The sequence below is a fragment of the Dama dama genome, chromosome 8 (assembly GCF_033118175.1).
Source record: "Dama dama isolate Ldn47 chromosome 8, ASM3311817v1, whole genome shotgun sequence".
Lineage (NCBI taxonomy): Eukaryota > Metazoa > Chordata > Mammalia > Artiodactyla > Cervidae > Dama > Dama dama.
This window is the reverse complement of record NC_083688.1, coordinates 47856808-47881954: the sequence shown is the minus strand read 5'-3', so window position 1 is coordinate 47881954 and position 25147 is coordinate 47856808. Positions and strand designations below refer to the sequence as shown.

Genomic DNA, 25147 nt, shown 5'->3' with positions numbered 1-25147 from the left:
AAACAGGCAAGCTGTATTACAAAATAGGTAAAATAGGCTTTAACAATAGCAATTAAAATTCAATTTGTAACATGGGATCTAATTTGCACTGTATTGTTCTAGTGTTCACCCGTCCACCCAAATTGAAGAAAAGTATCATGGTTTTGCATAATTTTCAGACAACTGTGTATTAATAAAATTGTACTAATAGATTAACATTTGAAAATAATAATGTAACTAATTATACTAATACATTAAAGGAGAAAAAATGATATTTTCAGCAGATACAGAAACTACACTGTTAAAATTCAATACCCTTTCAGGATAAAAACTTAGCAAACAGAGTTAAAAAATAACTTAATCCTTAATTGATTTGGGTCAGTAATTCTCAATACCCCTAGGAAACATTTGGTAGTATTCTGGTTTTCATAAAGGTAGGGAGGCTAGGAATCCACTAAAAATCCTGCAATGTACAGGACAGTTTTCACAAAAAAGAAACAATCATCTGACCCTAGATGTCAACAGTGCTAAGATGGAGAAACCTTGGTTAAAGTTTAGAGTATCTTATCTATATCTATATAGGTTTTGGAAGATACTCATATAAACCTTAATGATTAATTACTGAACTTTCTACCTTTTTTAAGAACAAGATTATGGTGTTAAAACATAAATACTGTAGCAGAGACACTGCCAGTGCAATAACTTGATGAGGAAAAATGAGAAAGAAACAGAAGTATATTGAATTCTAAATGATTGCCTATATGAGAGTTTGGCAGGGTTAATGATAAAATACCAACACTTAAAAATCAAAAGCATTATTACACACCAGTCACAATCTTTAGGCAGTGTGATTAAAAAAAATACACCATAATAAAACCAACAAAAACTACAGAGTACCTAAGAATAAATCAAGCAAAAGATATGCCAAATTTTTTTTTATAGAGAAATAAAAACTTTATTGATGGATGGAAACCCTAAACACTGTTTATGAATGGGAAAATTTAGTATCATGCCTAAATGTCCCATGTAAATCTATATATTTAACACAATTCTAATAAAAATAAAGTCTCTTCACAGAGCTGAACAAGCTGAATTATGAAGTATATAAAAGCAAAGACTTAAGGACAGATGAGGGGCTCCTGAAGAAGAGAGTGAGATTATTGCCCTGTCAGATTTTAAGACTTCTTATAAAGCAACAGTAATTGAAACAAAATTGGGCAGGGCAAGCAAATATACTAATAGAATGTAACAGACAGCAGAGCAAGACTCCCACACACAGAAACCTGGTGTTTTACAGAGGATTCATTTCAAAAAAGTGGAAGAAGATGGATTAATCAATATATAAACTCCAAATTAAAGATCCAGATATGAAAAGCAGCAACACGGTATTAAAAAAAGACACTAAAAGCAAAAACCGTAAAACATTAATACACCTATTAACATTAAAACAAAAAAACTGTGTACAACAAAAAATATCATAAAGTTAATGGACAAGGCACAAACTAAAAGATATTTACAACCCATAGAATTCATATGATGAACTCAAGAAGACAATCCCAACAGAAAAAAATGGGTAAAAGATATAGAGAGGAATCCAATAGAAGAAACTGAAATGGCAAATAAATATATAAAAATATATTTAATATTACCACTAACTAGGCAAATGAAAGGTAAAACAAGATACCATTTCATAACAATACTGGCAAAAATATTGGCAAAAACTATTTTTGCCAATAATATTGCAAGAATCTAGTATATCTAGTAAATCAACAAACTGGCAGATTATGGAGAAATTGAAGCTCTCATAAACTGTTACATAACCTTTATACTGGTACATTTTAGAAAGATATTTGGAACGTTTAGTCATACATGTGAAGTCTATAAATGTAAAGTTCTACTTATATACATACGTCATGGCCTAGACCAAGGAAGGAAAAATCTTCCAGTCATACATGGGCATGAATGCAAGTAAGAGTATTAATTTTCAGATATTTCATATGGCCTTCTTTCGGATTTAATCTGTCTGCAAATACCTGTGTACAATGAATTCTTTCCAAAACTCCCCTTTCACAATTACTTTTCCCCTTGACTATGAAAGGCACACTCTCACTCATTCTGGATCTTGCTATAATGCTTTGTTTTGGAATGTAAACAGTAACAGAGCATGAAACAAACAGATAATTCAAGAAGACAATACTTCTGAGAAATAGAAAAGAGCAAAGCAAAAAGAGCTTGTATAAGAAATATTAAGGGGGAGATAGTACCTTATTTCAAATACAGGGAACGAGATAAATTACATGATGGTCACAGAGATACATATTAATTCACACAGTTGAACTTAAAAATAAAGTCAGAATTTTCTAATAGAAATTAAAGTTTTATTTGATTGACTAATTTGATTAATTAGTTTTGCTAACTGAATTATACAGTAGGCATTTTCCATTTTTTTTACTGCAAGATAATTTACATGACATTTCAAATGTATAAAATAATGATTATACATATGTATAAAGAATAAAATGATAAATCACAATGAGTCTAGTCAACATCCATCACTACACGTAAGACATTTTCCAGTCTTAAATGAAATCTATAGCTACAAGGCTTCATACAAATAATTCTAAAGCAAATCTATTGTACAATATATTAGGTTGGTAGAAAAGTAACTGTGGTTTCAGACCATGAATTTTAAAACATTATAGCTAGGCTCAAAACATAGCTTTATTAATCAAAAGAGGAAACACTACAATCAACACATTTTTGCTAACAAGAAATAAATTCATTTATTCTTGTAGCATAAAAATCTGTGCTTCAGGAATTGACAAACTCTTGGAAAGCATTTTCTGCCTTCTGCTAGTTGTGGAAGTGTTTTTTCTACAATAAGTTGTCGAGATGCTTGAAGAAGTGGTAGTCCGTTGGGGAGAGGTAAGGTGATTATGGTGGATGAGGCAAAACTTTGTAGCCTAATTCTATCAACTTTCAAAGCATTAGTTGTGTAACATGCGATCAGGTGACGTCATGGAGAACTGGGCACATTCTGTTGACTACAGGCATTGCAGTTTTTAGTGCATCTCATCGATTTGTTGAGCATACTTGTCAGACGTTATGGTTTCACCAGGATTCAAAAACTGTACTCGATCAGATGAGCAGCAGATAACCAAACAGCGACCATGACCTTTTTTCATTAGAAGTTTGGCTTTGGGAAGTGCTCTGGAGCTTCTTCTTAGCCCAGCCACTGAGTTGGTCATCACTGGTTGTCATATAAAATCCACTTTTCGTTGCAGGTCACAATCCGATCTTTATCGAAATGGTTCACTGTTGTTGTGTAGAATAAGAGAAGATGACACTTAAAAACAATTTTTTTTGGCTTTTTCGTCAGCTCACGAGGCACCCACTTTTTTTCACCTTTCTAGTTTGCGTCAAATGCCAAATGGCCATAGAATAGTTGACAATGAGTTCTTTGGCAACTCTTGTGTGGTTTAAGATGATCAGCTTCGATTATGGCTCTCAGTTGGTCACTGTCAACTTCCAATGGCCGGCCACTACACTCCTCATTTTCAAGGCTCTCATCTCCTCTGCAAAACCTCTTCAAACAGCACCGCATTGTATGTTCATTAGTAGTTCCTGGGACAAATGTGTTGTTGATGTTGCAAGTTGTCTCTACTGCTTTAAGACCCATTTTGAACTCAAATAAGAAAACTGCTCAAATCTGCTTTTTCTCTAACTTCATTTCCCTAGTCTAAAATAAGCAGCAAGTAGTTGAGTCATTAGCACAAAAACACAAAGCAAGAAATGTGCATTAAAATGATGTGTAACATAACCACATTTATTTAAAAATGTATTCCGATATCAAACGGCAGAGTTCAACAGTGCAAGACCGCAATTACTTTTGCACCAACCCAATATAATATGTCTAAACTATTTAAAATTCGGTAAATTTCAGATTTCAGCTTAAAATTAGTGAGAGTATTCCTAATTTTTCAAAAAACCTTTAGAGGATATATAAGCAAAAAACTTTGAAGACCACTGTCCTAAACAAACTCTCACACAATATATACAAAATCTAGATGGTTAATACAGTCCTTTTAAAAAAATTTTATACTCCATTATTTATTTACTGTTATATAACTTTTCTAGATAGGGCAATGTATTACAATAAATAATAATCGCATTTATTGTATGTTCAATATGTTACTGTATGTGTATGCATGCATGCTCACTCTAACTCTAGGTGATTCCATGAACTGCAGCCCAGCAGGCTCCTAAGTCCATGGAATTTTCCAGTCAAGAGTACTGGAGTGGGTTGACATTTACTACTCCAGGGGATCTTCCCAACCTAGGGATCGAACTCACATCTTCTGCATTGGCAGGTGGATTCTTTAGCACTATGCCACCTGGGAAGCCCTCCATATATTATAATCATGAGCAATATATTCATTATATTTATAGAACTTTATTCATTTATATATATTTCAATCTCAGATCTGTTAAATGTAGATTGTCAGTACTGTCTATTTCTGTTCAGGAAAAAAACCCAAAACTGAATTTGCAGAATATGACCACAAAACATACACCAAGAAAGCTCGAAATGGATTAAACAGTTAAATATAAAGTAAAATGAAATCATGGAATAACTAGCAGAAAGTAAATCTGAGTAGTTTTCAAATCCCTAGGGGGGCAACATTGTAAGTGATGAAGTAAAATTAAAAAATCAATTCATTTAGTCATAAAACTTTTAAACTTACAAAGAATGAAAAAGATGAAAATACCATGTAAAATTTATATATAAAATAATAAAGTTTTGACTCCATATTAAAGTCTTGCAAATTGGTTAGAATAAAAATAGGACCTTAATGGCTAAATTTTAAAAAATCACGAGCAGTTTATAAGTAGTATATGCAATTTAAAACTTGCATTGAAAATACTTCATCTTACTAAATTCTTTGTTGTTGACGTGTGGTTGATTTACAGTGTTGTGTTAGTTTCAGGCGCACAGCAAACTGATTCAGTTACACACACGTGTGTATGCACACACACATGCATTTTTTTCAGATTCATTTCCTTTACAGGTTGGTACAATATATTGAGTATAATTCTCTCCGTGTAGTCTTTCTTGATTGTAGAAAAAACTTAAAATGTCCATCAATACAGAATATACACTCATACAATGGAGTACTATAAAAAATTTAAATAGATGAACTAGATGTACTAGGATCAACATGGTTTAATCTCAAAAACAAAATACTGAATAGAAAAACCAGATTATTTACATAGCATTTAAAAGCTGCCTAAAGCAACACAATATATCTATTTCTTAAGGATCCCTGCATTTGTAGTATAAACATATAAAATGTATAGTAAAGATACTCTGGTTAACCTCTGAGGAGGAAAAGAGGGCAAGATAATCAAGGCAAGGAGACTTTATTTGAATGTCATATTTAATTCTCCCCACTACCTGCCTCCTGAGAAACCTGTATGCAGGTCAAGAAGCAACAGCTAGAACCAGATACGGAACACCAGACTAGTTCAAAATTGGGAAAGGGCTACTTCAAGGCTGTATACTGTCACCCTGTTTATTTAACTTATATGCAGAGGACATCATGTGAAATGCTGGGCTGGATGAGTCACAAGCTGGAATCAAGACTGCCGGGAGAGATACCAATAACCTCAGATATGCAGATGACCAGCTACTAAAGAATCAGATTGCAATGCAGGAGACTTTTGTTCGATTCTTGGGTCAGGAAGATCCCCTGGAGAAGAGATAGGCTACCCACTCCAGTATTCGTAGGCTTCACTGGTGGCTCAGTCGGTAAAAAACCCACCTGCAATGTGGCAGACCTGGGTTCGATCCCTGGGTTGGGAAGATTCCCTGGAGGAGGGCTTGGCAAACCAATTCATTATTCTTGCTTGGAGAATACGCATGGACAGAGGAGCTTGGCAGGCTACAGTCCACAGGGTCACAGAGAGTTGGACACGGCTGAGAGACTAAACATAGCATAGCACATGCAGATGACACTACCCTAATGAGCCCCAAGAAAAAGAAATACAAAAAGGCAAAATGGTTGTCTGAGGAGACCTTACAAATAGCTGAAAAAAAAGAAAAGCGAAGGAGAAAAGGAAAGATATATTCATCTTAATGGAGAGCTTCAAAGAACAGCAAGAAAAAATAAGAAAGCCTTCCTAAGTGAACAATACAAAGAAATAGAAGAAAATAACAGAACAGGAAAGACTAGAGATTTCTTCGAGAAAATTAGAGATACCGAGGGAACATTTTATGCACAAATAAAGGACAGAAATGGTATGGACCTGACAGAAGCAGAGGAGATTAAGGAAAGGTGGCAAGAAAACACAGAAGAACTATACAAAAAAGATCTTAATGACCCAGATAACCATGATGGTGTGATTACTCACCTAGAGCTAGACATCCTGGAGTGTGAAATCAAGTGGGCCTTAGGAAGTATCACTACAAACAAAGCTAGTGGAGGTGATCAAATTCCAGCTGAGGCACTTCAAATGCTAAAAGATGATGGTGTTAAAGTGCTGCACTGAATATGCCAGCAAATTTGGAAAACTCAGAAGTGGCCAAAGAACTGGAAAAGGTCAGTTCTCATTCCAATCCCAAAGAAGGGCAATGCCAAAGAATGTTCAAACTACTGCACAACTGCACTCATTTCACAAGCTAGCAAGGTAATGGTCAAAATCCTTCAAGCTAGGCTTCAACAGGATGTGAACTGAGAACTTTCTAGATGTACAAGCTGGATTTAGAAAATGCAAAGGAATCAGAGACCAAACTGCCAACATCAACTGAAACATAGAAAAAGCGAGAATTCCAGAAAAACATCTACTTCTGCTTCAGTGACTATGCTAAAGCCTTTGACTGTGTGGATCATAACAAACTGTGGAAAATTCTTAAAGAGATGGGAATACCAGACCACCTTACTTGCCTCCTGAGAAACCTATTCGCACAGCAAGAAGCAACAGTTAGAACTGGACATGGAACAGACTGGTTCCAAATTGGGAAAGGAGTACATCAAGGCTGTATATCATCACCCTTCTTATCTAACATATGCAGTACATCATGTGAAATGCCGGGATGGATGTTGCACAAACTGCAATCAACATTGCTAGGGGAAATATCAATAACCTCAGATATGCAGATGATACCACTCTTATGGCAGAAAGCGAAGAGGAACTAAAGAGCCTCTTGATGAAAGTAGAAGAGGAGACTGAAATCCTGGCTTAAAACTCAACATTCAAAAAACTAACATCATGGCATCTGGTCTCATTACTTCAAGGCAAATAGATGGGAAACAACAGAAACTGGGCCAGACTTGATTTTCTTGGGCTACAAAATCACTGTGGACAATGACTTCAGCCATTAATTTAAAAAATGCCTGATCCTTGGAAGAAAAGCTATGACAAACCTAGAAAGCATATTTATCATCTGGTGACCAAAACCAACCCCAAGAAACAGAAATGCAAGAAGGCAAAATGGTTGTCTGAAGAGGCCTTACAAATAGCTGAGAAAAGAAAAAAAGAGAAACGCAAAGGAGAAAGTGAAAGATATACTCCAGTGAATGCAGATTTCCAGAGAATAACAAGGAGAGATAAAAAGAAGTAGAGAGAAACAGTAGAATGGGAAAGACTAGAGATCTCTTCAAGAAATCTGGAGATATCAAAGGAACATTTCATGCACGTATGGGCATGAAAAAGGACAGAAATGATGAAGACCTAATGCAAGCAGAAGAGATCAAGAAGAGGTGGCAAGAATACACAGAAGAACTATATGAAAAAGGTCTTCATGACCAGGGTAACCATGATGCTGTGGTCACTCAACTAGGGCCAGACATGCTGGACTGTGAAGTCAAGTGGGCCTTATGAAGCATTACTGCAAACAAAGCTAGTGGAGGTGATGGAATTCCAGTTAAGCAATTTCAAATCCTAAAAGATGATGGTGTTAAAGTGCTGCACTGAATATGCCAGCAGATTTGGAAAACTCAGCAGTGGCCACAGGGTTAGAAAATGTCTGTTTTCATTCCAATCCCAAAGAAGGGTAATGCCAAACAATGTTCAAACTACCATGCAATTATACTCATTTCACATGCTAGTAAGGATATGTTCAAAATCCTTCAAGTTAGGCCTCAACACTATGTGAACCGAGAATTTCCAGATGTACAAGCTGGGTTTAGAAAAGGCAGGGGAAGCAGAGGTCAAATTGCTAACATTTGTTGGATCATGGAGAAAGGAAGGGAATTTCAGAAAAACATGTACTTCTGTGGATGTTTGTTTGTTTCCACAATAAACTGCGGAAAATTCTTAAAGAGATGAGAATACCAGACCATCTTACCTGTCTCCTGAGAAACCTGTATGGGGGTCAAGAAACAACAGTTAGAACCGGACATGGAAAAATGGACTGGTTTAAAATTAGGAAAGGAGTATGTTAAGGCTGTATATTGTCACCCTGCTTATTTAACTTATATGCAGGGTATACCATGCGAAAGCCTTGCTGGATGAATCACAAGTTGCAATCAGGACTGCTGGGAGAAAATATCAACAACCTCATATACGCAGATGATACCACTCTAGTGGCAGAAAGCAAAGAGGAATTAAAGAGCCTCTTGATGAGGGTGAAAGAAGAGAGTGAAAAAGCTGGCTTAAAACTCAACCTTCAAAAGCTAAGATCATGGCATCTGGTTCCATCACATCATGGCTAACAGAAGGGGGAAAAAGTGGAAGCACTGACACATTTTACTTTCTTGGGCTCCAAAATCACTGTGAATGGTGATTGCATGAAATTTAAAGGCACCTGCTCCTTGGAAGGAAGGCTATGACAAATCTAGACAGCAAGGCTATGACAAACTTAGCATATTAAAACACAGAGACATCACTTTGCCAACTAAGGTCCGTTTGTCAAAGCTATGGTTTTTCCAGTAGTCATGTAAGGATGTGTGAGTTGGAGTATAAAGAAGGCTGAGCGCTTAAGAATTGATGCTTTTGAATTGCGGTGCTGGAGAAGACTCTTGAGAGTCCCTTGGACAAGAAGGAGATCAAACTAGTCAATCCTAAAGGAAATCAACCTTGAATATTCATTGGAAGGACTGATGCTGAAACTCCAACCCTCTAGTCACCTGATAGGAAGAGCTGACTTACTGGAAAAGACCCTGGTGCTGGGAAAAATTGAGGGCAGGAAGAGAATGGGATAACAGAAAATGATATGGTTAAATGGCACTACAGATTCAATGGACATGAGTTTGAGCAAACTCTGGGAGACAGTGAAAGACAGGGACCTGCTGCAGCTCATGCAGTCGCAAAGAGTCGGACATGACTGAACAACAAAATCTTGCTAACTAAAGAACAGAGTACAGAAAAACACATCCTTAAATAGAAACTGATAAAAAAATGAGTGATAGTTACATGGATGTACATTATTATTTATATTTGTCTGTGGCTGAAATATTTCAGAAATAAAAATTTAACAGCAACAGATGGAAACCCTTTTAAAATGAAATTACTTACAGGCCAAGGTGGTGGGACAGAAGTTACCTCCGGAGTATGAAAATAAGCAACACCATTATGATAAGTGTAAGGATAGCCAGTTGAAGTTGTTAGATACATTGTTCCAGCTGCTGGCATTATACTGGAACCTAAAACAAAAAGGAAATAGTAATAATTGACATGTTCAGTTTACCATTTAAAAGTGTCATTTCTGAACACTGAAAAATGTTTATCTTTACACAAATGTAGCTATAGTAAAAACTGAGTATTAAAAATTCTTTAAATATTCCATATGTTAAAGTATCTTTGAAGCATTTATTTTCAAACTTACTACCCTTAGAGCTTTTGTTAGCTTATGGTAAATAAAAAGAAACAAGTTTAATAAGGAGTAACAAAAATTAATCAATTCTGGTTTTAAAGTAGTATAATGAAACAGAGAACTTTACAATTGAGATTATTATCAGCAAAGTCATTATTTTTACAAATATAAACTACATATAATTTAGAGTTACCTGAAGACTTCTGACACTGCAGCAAAGTCCCTAAGATCTCAGTAAGACCATCTATTTGTAAAAGCCCAAAGAAGATGGAGGCAGTGAAACTGGACAAAATACTTGTTCTACCTTAAAAATTCTTAGGCTCTACTATCAGCAAGCACTCACTTATACTATGACTGTATTTTACTCCCTAGTCTCGCTTTGCTGTTGTTGCAAACATGACCACAGACCTTCATGTTGCTAATTTTGGGTCCTCGTCTCTTTTCCCAGGTCAAGTTATATATACTCCTCCCCACAAGATAAAAAAAGTCCTTTTTGTCAGGAGAAGACTTTAAAAATTTTATATGCCAAGTCAGATTTAAGTCCTTGACTAACAGGTTACATAAATTACTGAGGTGGCAATCCTCCTTCCACTATACTAGTGTGTCTCAAAATTTAAAATTCTCACAATTTAAAATTAAAATACTAGTGTGTCTCAAAATTTAAAATTTGTTAAAATACAAACTCCAGGTCCCCATTTCAAGAGACTTTTGATTCAAGAGGCCTGGGATGGGGCCTGAGAAACTATTTTGACAGAGCCCAAGTTAACTATTGGTGACTGCAAACCACACTGACAGCAGCACTAGCCTTTTACTCTAAGTAGCACTACTATTCGGCTTGTATATTTTCACAACATTTCATCTAGTACTGTTATAGCATATTTTGGTGGTTCTTATTTTTTTCAGTATCTGATGAAAGCCAAAGACCCTTTTCACAAAAATATATATATTCAAACAAAATTTTACATGCAATTTGGAAGGTCCGTGGAATTCCCTCCAAAGATCACCTTTTAGGTACCACAGGTGTTAAATAAAGAAATTTTGAGTGATTATTATTACAATGCATTGAACTAGGCCTTAGTGATACAGCCAAAAAGAAACAAGAAAAAAATTGAGCATGCCATGGTCTCTATCTCCATAGAGGTTAGGTTCTGGTAAGGAAGACAGTCATTAGCTAATTACACAATTAATTATAATTTTGATAAATACAAAAGGCAGTATAGGTAGTACAGGTTACTATATTGGGTAGTACCGGGTAGTGGAGAAGGCAAAGGCAACCCACTCCAGTACTCTTGCCTGGAAAATCCCATGGACGGAGGAGCCTGATAGGCTGCAGTCCATGGGGTCTCGAAGACTCGGACACGACTGAGCGACTTCACTTTCACTTTTCACTTTCATGCATTGGAGAAGGAAATAGCAACCCACTCCAGTGCTCTTGCCTGGAGAATCCCAGGGACGGTGGAGCCTGGTGGGCTGCCGACTATGGGGTCGTGCAGAGTCGGACACAACTGAAGTGACTTAGCAGCAGCAGCAGTATAGGGTACAATGCTAAACACTATATATTGTATATGTCTAGTATTTGTGAGGAAATTGATATTTGGGCTGAGTTTTAAAGAATGAATGGGATGGCAAAGATCATTGTAGGTGAAGAAAACAGTGTATCAGAAATATGGTTATGTTCTGAAATGAAGGATGGCTCAATGATTAAAGCATGGAAAATATAAGAACAGCTCAAAATAAGCAGAGAATAACATGATAAGATGTGCATGTTTGAAAGATCACTCTGGCTGCCTTGTGTGTGATGGGTGGTAAGGTACTGGTAGCAAAATTGGATTCAGAAAGACCAGTTAGGAGGCTTTTCAAGTAATTATGGCAAGCAGAGTGGGTTTCTGGGACTAGAATGTTGGTAGTAGAGATGGAAAATAGGTGACAGATTTGAAAAAAAAAAAAAGGTAATAATCCCTTGTATATACCTAGTTTCTAAAACAATGACTTTGCCTTTATAAGCTGCATTTTCTATTTACAAAATAGAACTAACAATACCTCACAGGTTGCTGTAAAGATTAAATGAAATAAATAAAAACCCATATTGTTGACCTTTATGCTAAACAGTTAAGTAACTATTTGTCTGTTTGAAAGCATTCAGGATAGTGCTGATTTATGTTCTGTTTTTAGCAACCTGTGGGTAATAATATGAACACTCTCAGTCGTTTTTACTGATGGTGATAATGGGTTAAGAATTGTTGTTGCATGCTATAGCTTAACTCTTACAACTAACAGGAGTAGTCTGAAAATATTCAGCATTCTGCCATATTTAGTGCATTTCATTTTGCAGTATCAACTTACTAAGGATACATCAGTTAACTTCTAAATTAACAAAAGCTAAGTCAAAATTAAACTTGATATCTGTTAACTTCTAAGTCAAAGCAGAACAGTCCAAATGAGCACAATCTATTAATTTGTTAACAGATGTATAATAACTATGTAATGTTTTGAATACCCAAGTAGACAGTGAGGACACTAGTTACAAATTTTATGCAAAGTTTCTCCTTCTAGCCAAAGACTCTGTTAGAGATTTTAATACTACAGGTTAAAAGATAACCATAAAGATGTCTAATTTAATAAACAGGAAGAGTGAGAAAAAAAGAGTAAGATTTGAAAGCATTCCGGAAATTTGAGGAAGGCACTTAGTCAATTCCTAAAGCTTCAGGGGTTGTTCGTTCTGATAATTATGATACATATGGTTGGGTTACAGTATATACCATACAAGCAGAGTTTCTGATATTTTACATTTTTACTTTCAGTAATTTTATTCTAATTTTAAATTACTCTATTAATTAGAAAAACTTTAAAATAGTAATTAATTACTTCTAATTTCTTTCATAATTTTAAATTATATTTTAAACATAATTTTTCCTTTAAAGATGTAACTATTTGGAATATAGTTAAACATTATTATTTACATACATTTTCCCTAGCCACCTCCATCCCACAAATTACTGTATTTAATTTGTGGCAAGAAATATTCATTTGACTACCAACTTTGCTAAAATAACTTTATTAAATCAAAGAAACCTGATACTTTAATGAAGTTCTATTAATAGTCTTATATTTTGAAAAAGAACTATGCAAAAATACTGAAAAATATATTAGTTCTCAATACATACGAGGGATCCCTACTTGTTGCTTTCTTATTGCCGGGCCAATGTTCAGTTTCTTATCCTTGTAATTAAGTTTTTCAGCCTAAAATAAGAAACAGTCAGTACATTACTTTATTATTACTCCTTGAAAACAGCAAGGCATAGTGGAAAGTGCAAAGCCTTTGGATTAAAATAGATTTGGGTGTGAATCCTGGTTCCAATGTTCTGACCCTAAGTCCTCATTTGGCAATTTAATTTGAGTTGTGTTATACATGTGGTCCCAGCTGAGGTAACAGGGACATTTTGTTTTCCTTTTTTAGCTTTTATACTGTAAACAAATGTCCTTTTCATGTTCTATTTACTATCATGTTTTTCACATTTTTGTGCCTCATGTTAGTATTTTTGCTACTTAAGATGGCTCTCAAGTGTAGTGTTGAAGTGCTGGCTAGTGTTCCCAAGCACAAAAAGACTGTCATGTGTTTTAGCAGAGAAAATATGTGTTAGCTGGGTTAATTCACGCGTGGGTTATAGTGTTGATCATGAGTTCAATGTTAATGAATCAAAAATGTTACATGTAATCTTTAAACAGAAGCACACATAAACCAAAGTTATATATTGACTGGTTGATGAAAATATTGTAAACAGAAGCTTGTGAGAAACTAACCCTGTATTTTCTAGGTGCAGTACACGTCAATATTTGCTAATTCAGTGTTTGTGATGATTTTATAGAACACATCCACTACAAATAATGAGAGCTGAATGCATATGACTTAATAAAATACAATTAAAATGAAAATAAAATTTTTTCCTAAAAAATTAAATGTTACACTTGCCAAACTTAAGAGTTATTATATACTGAACTGCAGGATTTAGATTTTTTTTCTATGAATGTTCTTACGTTTACATAAAGTTTTTCATAGGAGGGAAATAATCTCAGATAATCTCATTTTAGGAATCTACATTCATAGTGTTTTTTAGGAATTCAAAGTGCTATTAACACATCAGAGAAGATACATCCCTAAATTCTCAGTTTAAGAAAATAAAGTGAAAAATTATATTACAATTTCACAGCCAAACTTATGCAATTATTTGGCATTTGTTTTTCTGTAGATAAAATTTCTCTTTAATTTTTAATTATTTTTTTGGAGACCAATGTTAATCTCAAGATACAAAGAAAATAAATTTGTTTTTTAGCAACTGATTATTGTACTGGAACCCTACTATTAAATTAATACCTTAAAGCAGGGGCCCCCAACTTCTGGAATCTAATGCCTGATGATCTGAGGTGGAGCTGATGTAATAATAATAAAGTGCACAATAAACGTTAACATACTTGAATCATCCCAAAACCATCCTGCCCCAGGTCTGTGGAACAACTGTTGCCACCAAACTAGTCTCTGGTGCCAAAAAGGTTGGGGCCTACTGCCTTAAAGGATTAGTTTCAAAGAAGGAAGTTCCAAAAATGAAGTTAAATACATCAAAGAAAGAAGTTCTAAAAATGAAATTAAATACACCAAAATATCTTACCTCTTGCAAAATTTTTTGTGCATCTTCTTGTGTTTCAAAAGTGACAAAGCCATACCTAAATAAATCCATTAATCATTATATTAGAACATTACATTAAAATTATACTAAGATTAAATATATATATTTTTAGAATGGGCCACGGTAGGAGTGAACATTTTTCTATGGTATACCAGTATGCAAAACTTAAGAGGAGAATCGCTCACAGCTTAACACTTATCCTCTTAAAGGGAGAGGTCTAAAAAATAAAAAACAACCACCCAGGGATCTTTAAACAGTTTCAGACCAGAGCTATATGCAAGGCAGGAAAGCATGAGAGATTTCTATTCTGGTTTACAAATTAGGGTGCAATAAATTTCATCCCAGAGCAGTAACCTCCTTTTAAAATGATATGTTTGGTTTAAACAGAAATCAAAGTAGAAAAAGAATCTTTAAATAACTAAAAATTGAACATGATAAAATATTTTATCTTGGTAAATGAGTACACATATTCTTTACTATTATTAGCATATATAAACTGAGAATGTAACTATTAGTATATTTCCCAAATAAAATAAATTAAAAATATGGTACAACCCAGGTTTTATATCTGCTTTTCATATATAATTGTTATCTTCAGAGTATAAATCATATGATCAAGATACAAATACGCAGTATAAGTGAAGTAAAAGTTGCTCAGCTGTGTCCAACTCTTTGAGACACCCACAGACTTTACAGTCCATCGAATTCTCCAGGCCAGAATATTGGAGTGGGTAGCCATTCCCTTCTCCAGGGGATCTTCCCAATCCAGGAATTGAACCCAGGTCTCCCACAATGCAGGTGGATTCTTTACCAGCTGAGTCACCAAGGAAGCCCAAGAATACTGAGTGGGTAACCTATCACCTCTCCAGGATGTCGTCCCTACCCAGGAATCAAACCGGATCTCCTGTACTGCAGGTGGATTCTTTTAACAGCTGAATTACACAATATATGCCTTGTCCAAAAAGACAAAATAGGTAGATAAAAAGGGATGAAAGAAATAAAATCATACCCCCCCAAATTTAATCTCTATTTAGATAACTTTAGGAAACTCTCTTGAGTAATGCTCAACTTTATTTCCCTCAAATTGTGTATGTATGTTAAGTTCCTCAGTCGTGTCCGACTCTGCGACCCCACGGACTGTAGCCTGCCAGGCTCTTTTGTCCATGTAATTCTCCAGGCAAGATTACTTGAGTGGGTAGCTGTTCCCTTCTCCAGGGGATCGTTTCAACCTAGGGATCGAACCCAGGTCTTATGAATTGCAAGCAGATTCTTTACTGTCTAAACCACCAGGGAAGTGCCAATTCATAATTACTAATAAGTAATTATGTATCATGTAATTAATAAAAATTTACTATTTTCTTCAATTCATAATTACTGTATTGTATATTAATTTCCTTTTTCAACAAAGGAATTTCTTTTTTATTTGCTCAAGTATTAAACAAGGGCTGAAGAAATACTTTTACACTTTTTTTAGTAGAACACACATACCACCCAGTGGAAAAGGCATAAAATACAATCTACACTGCTTTGTGTGTTTTTCAATGATTTAAAAATGGATATTACAAATCCCAATAAGCCTAATAAAAGTGGTACAATTTCACTTCATCATATTATTGTTTGTCAGACTCAGAAGTCTCTTGTTTATATACAGGATTTATTTATATTATATGTTTATATCTGTTAATAATCTCTGTAGGATCTCATCTCTTTCGAAGTGTCCACCTGTCATACTTACATGTAGTTTCCCACTAATATTTTATCCATCTTATTGGTCCCTTCTTTTATGCCTATGAATATGTATATATTGCCTCTTTCAAGAAAATAATCATTCATCGATTTCTTTAACTTTGCAATCAAACTTCTCAAGTGAGAACACTATGTAAACTACCTTTTTCTTCTCTGATATTTGGCTTTTACATCTACCAATTCACTAAAACAGCTCTAATGTCACCAGACAATACTAGCCAAATCCTAGTGCTTTATTCTTTAATTTTCATTCTCCTTGATTTGGCAATTAAAAATCACTCTAAGATTATATTCCTTAGATTAGTCCCCTGGTTAGGTCTCTAACGCACAACCTACAGACATTCTTTTATGTCAGCCTTTTCCAAATTAAGTTCTCTCTAGTCTAAAGCAGATATATAATTCCAAAAGTATCAGATTCCTTTAGCTTCTGGTTCCTTGGCTACTGGACATCAGCTACTCAACATTAAGTGCTTACTATCTAACAATGAATGGTCTCTCAGCCTTTGCAAGAATAATTTTACAACAAATTAAGGAATATTATACTATCCCCTTCCCTCTAAAAAACTCACACCCCACTCCCCCACACATGGAGATCAAAAGGTAGGAGAAAGAAGCCATGAAATTCTTTGTAAAAATGGAACCAGGACTTCCCTGGTGGTCCAGTGGTAAAGAATCCGCCTGCCAATTCAGGGGACATGGGTTCCATCCCTGATCTGGGAAGATTCCACATGTGGTCAAGCAACTAAGCCCATGCACCACAACTACTGAAGCCTGTGCACCCCAGAGTCCCTGCCTGCTGCAACTAGAAAAAGCCCAGGCACAAAAATGAAGAACCAGTGCAGCCAAAAAAACCCAAAACACAACCAACTCCCCCCCCCGCCCCCAAAACAACAACAACAAAACACAGCCAAACCCACTACAATCTCCTTCTTTAAAAAAAAAAGGAACCAAAGTAAGGCGGAATACAAAACGTAGCAATACAGTAAAAACACAATGGTTAATTCTATATACTACCTATAGTGATACTAACCCTTTGGAAACTCCAGCTCTGTCATTTACAATCTTCACTTCTTTTACAGACCCATACTGGGAAAAAAATTTTCTTAAATCATTTTCATTTGTCTAATGGTATAAAAAAAAACACACACACAAAAAACAATTTAATTGATAAAAGATGAAATAACTCTTCTGCTTGTTTTGGAGACAGAAAAGGCAACACAAATAACAATATGGGTATAAGAATGCCTGTCATCATAAAAACAGTGCATGAAATCACTAAATTATTAAAATCAATATTAATACTTTGCTTTATGCAGAGTTGTTAATATTATGTTGTTAAATTATTACATAGCAATAAAATATTTTAAGCTGAGTTTTCTAAAACTACAAATAAAGCTTGTTCTCTAGTTAGCTATTTTTTGATAAAACTGTACTGAAAGTGAAAGTGAAGTTGCTCAGTCGTGTCCGACTCTTTGCGACCCCATGGACAGTAGCCTACCAGGCTCCGCGGTCCATGGGATTTTCCAGGCAAGAATACTGGAATGGGCTGCCATTTCCTTCTCCAAAACTGTACTAGGCATGCCTATAACTATACTAACGGCATATTATTATTGGTTCTTGTGATTCAGAGAGGCCTACAGTCATGGCAGTGGAATCAGATTATGCTGACCTCCATCAGTCACTCTATTTTAATTTTAAAATTTATTATTAATTGAAGGATAATTGCTTTAAAGAATTTTGCTCTTTTCTGTCAAACAATCACTCTATTTTAATCAGCATAGTCATCAGGAAAGTTAAGGTCTTAGAAAGGAAATATATTTACAAAAGTACCTGAACTCAATTTGTGGTAACAACAGGCTACAAAACTTAAAAGTTTTTAGACTTCTTATCTGTACTCAATATACATACAAACATTATGATGATACACAAAAAACACTGAGTCATAACTAGACTATCATGCATAAGATGTCTACAAAGACGGTTTGGCATATCTATTGGCAAAATAATCTCATAATAGACCCACATCACCTTTCCCTAGAGCATTCACTCTAAATTCATTGCAATTTCATTTTTTGGTTCAACTGTGTTTGCCGCCAAGAAAAACTTTAAATATTCATAGAAAAAATTTTTCTTTACATATACATCTAAGAAAAGACACGCCTAATAGTACAGCAATACCTCTTGAGTTCCACAGGTACCTCACTACTTAAGTAAAAAACTAAATTTTTAGTTGGTAACCTAAGGCTTGCTAAATTGGATGATGGCAAATACTGAGTTAATCTAGGTATAACAGTCTCATTTCAATAAACACAAAATGGAATCAACATCAAAGATTTCTATTAGAGACTTGAAAACAAATTAATTCAAACCATTCTCTGACAGAAGAATCACTAGCTCAACTTTGCATCTCCATCTCTGTTAAAAAGGAGACAGGAAGTCAAGATAATCAAATATTAAAAGGGATGGGTTCTAGGGGTCTAAAAAGAAGAATTTTATGAAGTTTGAGTCTGCTTGCTACTGTGATAAACCACTTCCTTGCTGGAAATTACCTATGGTTTTGGGTAAGGTGTAACTGTAAGAGGGGGAACCTTACAGTGAACTTAAAGCTAAGACTGTATTGTAACAGTGGCCCCAGAGTTTATCCTGTGGCTGACTGGCTTCACTAAAAACCGGCACTAAACTAAGGCGAGCCACTGTATCGCACAGGGAACCCTACTCAGCGCTGTGGTGACCTGAGTGGGAAAGGAGCCTAACAGAGGGGATATGTGTGTACCTATAGCTGGGTCACTGTGCTCTATAGGGGAAACTCAAACAGCACTGGAAAGCAGCTATACGCCAACAAGATAAAAACCCTCCACTTAACCTAGCCATGCACATTACTACACTTATTGATGATGTATTTAAAGATATACTAAGCTAATATAAATTCTGTATAAGAATATTTAACTTGAATATTTCTTGTCAGTTATTAATATTTTCCACAGAAACAGGAAATCTTTTTAAAAGTAAGCACTTCATAAGAAATTATTTTCCTTAATTTATTATTAGTGACCCAATCACACACTTGCTTAAGACTCATAATTTCGATAAACAAATTGTGACATTCATCTTGAGCAGGAAAGAAGCAATTCCATCCAAATTGTAAGACACTGATTGTTGGAAAACAGTGAGTGATAAATACTATACCCTAATTCCACAAGGATTTTCTTTTTTAAGACAACTCTCCCTGAAATTTCCAATATGTAATATGGAAGCCTGGAAATCCTTCTATATATTCCCTTGGAAGAAAGAATGTTCCACCTAGATTATCGATGCCTGCTTTTCCTGTAGATGTTTACAACTGCCTCCCACATGGGGGGGGGGGGGGCAGTGGCGTTGCAAAACATCTCACAAAACTATGCCTCTCTGAAAGAGTGAAATGGCTGATTACATTATTTAAACATATTACTGTTAATATGCTTTATTTTGACTAGGACACAAGCCTTTTTTGGTAATCAAACTGTAAATTCAGTGACAAGCAATTTGCAAAATAAAAGTCTAAGAAGTTACTCAGGAACTGAAGATAAAAGTTGGGATAAAGAAACAGGACTTCAGAAAACTGTTGTGTTTTTGTTTTCTTTTTCCTTAATTGAGTCATCTTTTGAAAATTTTAATCACTCATTGTTTGGGCTATTGGATTACTATGTAAAAAAAGTATAATTAGTGTGATATGGTGAAACAAAGAACGTGGAGCTCTCAGTCAGAAAACTAGGATTAAAAAAAAAAAGAAAACTAGGATTCTAGTTTTCACTCTGTCTCTAAGTAGTTAGGAGACTATAGATATGTCAATGAGCCTCAATTTCCTTGTATGTGAAATTAGACAATTATATATACTCTACTATAATAAGACAATTTGAACCCTACTAATCATTATGAAAATATTAAATACATTGTTTTTACAGTTGCACAAATAAGCCATTTCTGAGAAATATAATAAATATTTCTAATACAAAAAATAATTCACTATATTGCATGCATTATTAGGTACCTTAAAGTCAATTCCTCCTACAAAGATGCGATTAGGGATCACTGTTCCATATCTTGGGGCACTCGTTGGGTTATTCAAAGGCACAGGTGACACAGGATTAGGGGATGGAGATAATGAATCTGTTTGCGTCTGATTTGATGTTTGCTGTAAAATAAAATTCTTTTAAACTCTTGGTACTGGGTATAAGTTTTAACACAAGATAAAAGCATTTATCCTTCAAAAAGGTAAGTCACTGACAAAATGTAGTATTTTAGACTTTAATTTTATGCTACTATGAAGATTATAAAGCTAATAACTTTTGAAGGCAAGAAAAATACAAGAAATACAGAATCTACTTTTCTACAGAGAACTTAAATCTTAAGTGTATCATATAAACATACATATATTAATTACTATTAAATGTACAATTTAAATATTTTAAGTATTAAGAAGGAATATTAAACTCAAAAAGTAGTTTAGGAAAGAGAAAAGTAGCCCTGGACAGTTAGGAGCTGGCCTGGTACAACAACTAGGCCCTGGTGTTGTAAGAGGTGTCCGGGACCTCACAGGTAGTCTGTGGTGTTCTCTTGTTAACACCAACATTGAGCAAGGCTACTGTTATTGTGATGAAAGAAAGTGAAAGTCGCTCAGTTCTGTCTGACTCTCTGCGACCCCATGGACTGTGGTCCATGGAATTCTCCAGGCCAGAATACTAGAGTGAGTAGCCTTTCCCTTCTCCAGGGGATCTTTCCAATCCAGAGATCGAACCTAGGTCTCCTGCATTGCAGGTGGATTCTTTACCAGCTGAGCCACAAGGGAAGCCCAAGAACACTGGAGTGGGTAGCCTATCCCTTCTCCAGGGGATCTTCCCTATCCAGGAATGGAACCGGTCTCCAGCATTGCAGGCGGATTCTATACCAACTGAGCTATCAGGAAGCGTTATTGTGATGGGTGAAAATAAAAACAAGGCCACTCCATAATCATATCTACACACTGACAAAAACAAAACCATTTCCCAAACCACAAGAATGACCAAACATCCTTTTATCCTGCCTGACAAGACTGACTGCTCCTTCTTTATCAATCACAGAACTTAGCTTCAATCTCTTTCTTGTCTTCCAAATAAGAACTAAGGTAGTACTAGTGGTAAAGAACCTGCCTACCAATGCAGGAGACTTAAGAGATGCCAGTTCGATCCCTGGGTGGGAAAGATCCCCTGGAGAAGGAAATGGCAACCCACTCCAGTATTCTTGCCAGGAGAAACCAATGGAGAGAGAAGCCTGGCAGGCTATAGCCCAAAGGGTTGCAAAGAGCTGGACATGACTGGAGCGACGTACCACTTAGCACAATCATAGAATTACTCTCACTTTCTGACAACATGCATTTCAGAGTAAAACCTTCTTTAAACCCACTCTAAAAAGTGCTAATACAAGCCTAAATCCTATAATAAGTTCTAACATCCTCTAGTTGAGAGGCACCATGTTCTTCCTTGCTGTAATTCAGAAGAGCCAACGTTATTAAACTATAGGTGTATTTGTGGTGGTCTTAGGCTGAAGGGCATTGACAAGTAAATACATTCTGACATTTAAGTTCACTGCTTTTCAACTCTAAAGTCAAATTTTTAAATGCACTTGGCAATTTGAAAAGTGGCCTGATTTTGCAAAAATAAAGTTTATACCTATATGTATAAAATTTTATAGGTACAAGTTTTTATACTAAAGTTTTTAATATTAATTTTTACTTTATGCTAAAGAACTGAGCTCATATTCATATATTCACAATTCTAAGTCAGTGGCTTTAACTCAGATTTTAATAAATATATATTAACAAATAATGGAGAAGAAAATGGTATACCCATGCCAGTATTCTTGCCTGAAAAATACCATGGACAGGGGAGCTTGGTGGTCCACAGTCCATGAGGTCGCAAACAGCTGGACATGACTTGCTATTTTCCTTGTAAGAACACTAAAGAGACTTCTGAGACACTAAAAGAGTGCTTCAAAAAGCTTGAAGTTCACGACTTAAATTCTCTAATAAACAAACTCATGAAAATGAATTTCCCACTTAGATAACGGAGTTGTTCTTTTTCACACTGCTCTGCTTTCACTTCATTGGCCAATAAACCATAATCCCTAAAAATTAATCTCTGCAAGATGTACAGAGAAACATCTAGGCCAGTGGTGACTACGGGGCTGTAGGCTGGAACTTATCGGGTCTATTCTCCATCCAGTCTTAAAAGGGAAAAACGCTCCCAAGTAAGGGAGTTCATAAAAACATCTCTTAAACCACAAAGTCATCATGTTTAATAATTGCTATATTGTAGCTGCCAGTTAAAGAAACTGGGAACCCAATCTTAACAGCACCCTCTCAGGGCATTTGAAAGTTAATTTATAACTTCTTTATTCAACAAATGAACTCGTTTGCTTTCAAATTTATTTAAATAAAACTCCACTGGCTTTTATTTTTATGAGAGAAAAATGACATGAATGGAAGATAACAAAGTGCTTTATTTCCAATCTTAAGAAATCCTCAACACGGAGGAAGGAAAAACACGAACTTTGTACATTCCATTCACATCATTCTTCAATTTTTAAGGTTCCTATTCTATTGTGGGTTCCAACTGTTTTTTCTCCTTACCACTAATCACTTTCCAACACATTATGTAATTTATATTGCGTTTGTCATCTCTTTCCACTATATTGTAATGTTCAAGAAAGGGGCTTTGCCTGTTTTGTTCACCGCAGTATCTAAGACCATATATAGCAGGTGTTCAATAAACATTTGTTGAATAAAGAATAAATAATTTCTTCCTGCTCACGATACACCAACTCTTAGGTTGTGGGCTAAAGAATACAACATGAATAAAACCCTAGAAAGCATTTTAATCTTGGCAGTAACAAGGCTCAGGTAGAGGCAATCTTTAAGTTCCTTAGAGACAGTTAGTGACTGAGTTAATTCAGAATGCCTCAAATTCCGCCGGCAATAATTTTGCAAATGTATGAAAAGCACCTAGCTAGGTGCTGTTTTGGGGCAAGCAGTAAGGGTCCTTAGCTTAGTACAACTTCTAGCACTAAAAAGTTTATTTAAAATTTCCTCCAAATCAATGTGCCTCCACTGCCTCCTCCCCTTGAGAATTAACCTCGAAATTTATCATCTACTCTGCCAGTGAAAAGAAGAGGAAAAAGACGGGCTAACCGTCGCAGTCAAGGACTCGGCGCTCCTTCCCCTCCGAGGCCAGCAAGCTGAGGCGCCGGAGGAAATGGCCGCAGCGACAACTTCCTCAGGTTCTCTCAAGTCATCGTGAACTGGAGCACCGATTCGAGGATCCACCCCCTCCCCACCAAAGTGCGGGAGGGAGAAGAAGGCTAGCCAGCGAGAAATTTTGTCCCGCAAGCCCGCCAGAAGCAGTGGCGGGAATCCTCAACGGCACAGACCCAGACGCCGGCCTCGTGCGTAGCAGGGCCCCGCGGGCATTGCGTGGCACTCGCTGATTGGCTGCCGGCGGGCACGGGGTGGGGCGCGACGGCACGTTGCCGCAGCCCCTCGGGCCTACTCGGTCTCCCACCCCTCCCCCGCCCAGACTGGCCTGGGCGCGAGTGCCCAGTTCCGACTTGTGCCCAGGTGCCCCTTATACCCCACACTCGTCCCCCACGCCCACCCCCGCCAGGTCTCTCAGCACGTCTGGTTTCCGCTGACCGGTCGGGAAGAGGAGGGGATGGCCGCCTGGCCAACACCTCAAGTGGGCGGCTAGGCTGAGAATGGCTGGAGTGAGCGTCAAAGACGCAGCCGAACCTACTTTCGGCGGGAAAGCTGTTTCTCTGGCCTGGACCCAGCCTGGTGCACAGGACCCGGTCACCCACGCTTCCGGGAACCTCCCCGCGGGTCTACACCAGTCCAGGCCCGGCGTCGCACCTGCCCGACCCCACTACACAACCCGACAGGGCCTGCAGGCAGGCCGCTCTTCATGGCGGTCGATGGGGCGCCCTGTCCACGGTTCTTGCTGACAAAATAGCGAGCTCTAGACTCGTCCTTCCAGCCCCCTCAGAGACGGAGTCCACGTTGCTCCTTCTCCCCGCTATCCCGGGGGCCCAGGACTCTGGGCCCTGACCGCCGTACTCACCGCCCCGGACTCGGTCTCCATCGTCCTCTCTGCTCTTCAAAAGCCAGGGGGAAAGGCAGAGAAACCTACAGTTCGAAAGCACCTTCGAACCCAGGAAGCGACACCACGCTTCCCGACGGAGACTTTCTCCCCCTGGCGGCGACGGCGGCGGTGGCAGCTGCAAGGGCGCAGACTCGAACCCGGGGCCTGAACCTGCCACCCGCGGGGGTAGGGAGGGGCAGACGACGTAGCCTCGGGCGGCGGGTGGCGGTGCGGGCGGGCGCCACAAGCCCGGGAGGGGCGCGGGCGGGCAGGTTTCGGCGGTGGCCTGTGGTCGCCGAGCTGGGCCGTCTCAGGGGCAGAGCGTGCCGCAGGTCGGGGCGGGAGTGAGGTGTGCGGATCGAGGGCTCTGTTCTGAAGCCACTCTCGTCTGCTTTCGGACGGCTGGGGAAGAGACAGCGAGCGGCTATGCAGAGCTCCATGCACCACACGCCTTTCCCTCTCCTCCCCTTTGGAGAAAAGTTGGCTTCTAGGACTGGTGGGTTTTCGAGAGGTGGCGGTGCGTTTAGAGGCTTTACTAAGGTGCAAGAAGCCGGTTGACGGGCGACTTCGTAAGGCTGGTGCGGGGAGAGGAGACCAGTTTGCAGAGTTAAAGCCTGACCCCCGAGTCCTGACGTGCCAAACTCGGGGGCTCCGGAGAAGCCGCAGATGCCTCGGCGCACCTGTTGTCGCCGTCACTCATCCCCGGCGAGCGGGCGGGGCGGCGCGGGCCACTTGGCCGGGAACCGCCGCGCCGCCCCGTCCGAGCTCCGGCGTTCGCC

General features: G+C 37.5%; 1 protein-coding gene across 1 annotated transcript in view; it reads right to left on the bottom strand.

Annotated features, from left to right (window-relative positions):
- BOLL (boule homolog, RNA binding protein) overlaps positions 1 to 24368 on the bottom strand; it is a 43074-nt gene extending 18706 nt beyond the window's left edge. The window contains exons 1-6 of the mRNA XM_061147952.1: positions 24348 to 24368; positions 20249 to 20392; positions 17252 to 17343; positions 14458 to 14512; positions 12958 to 13033; positions 9496 to 9623 (exon numbers count right to left, since the gene is read on the bottom strand). Coding sequence (XP_061003935.1) covers positions 9496 to 9623; positions 12958 to 13033; positions 14458 to 14512; positions 17252 to 17343; positions 20249 to 20392; positions 24348 to 24368 — 516 coding nt within the window. The remainder of the gene's footprint in view (positions 1 to 9495; positions 9624 to 12957; positions 13034 to 14457; positions 14513 to 17251; positions 17344 to 20248; positions 20393 to 24347) is intronic.
- Between the last annotated feature and the right edge of the window lie 779 nt (positions 24369 to 25147).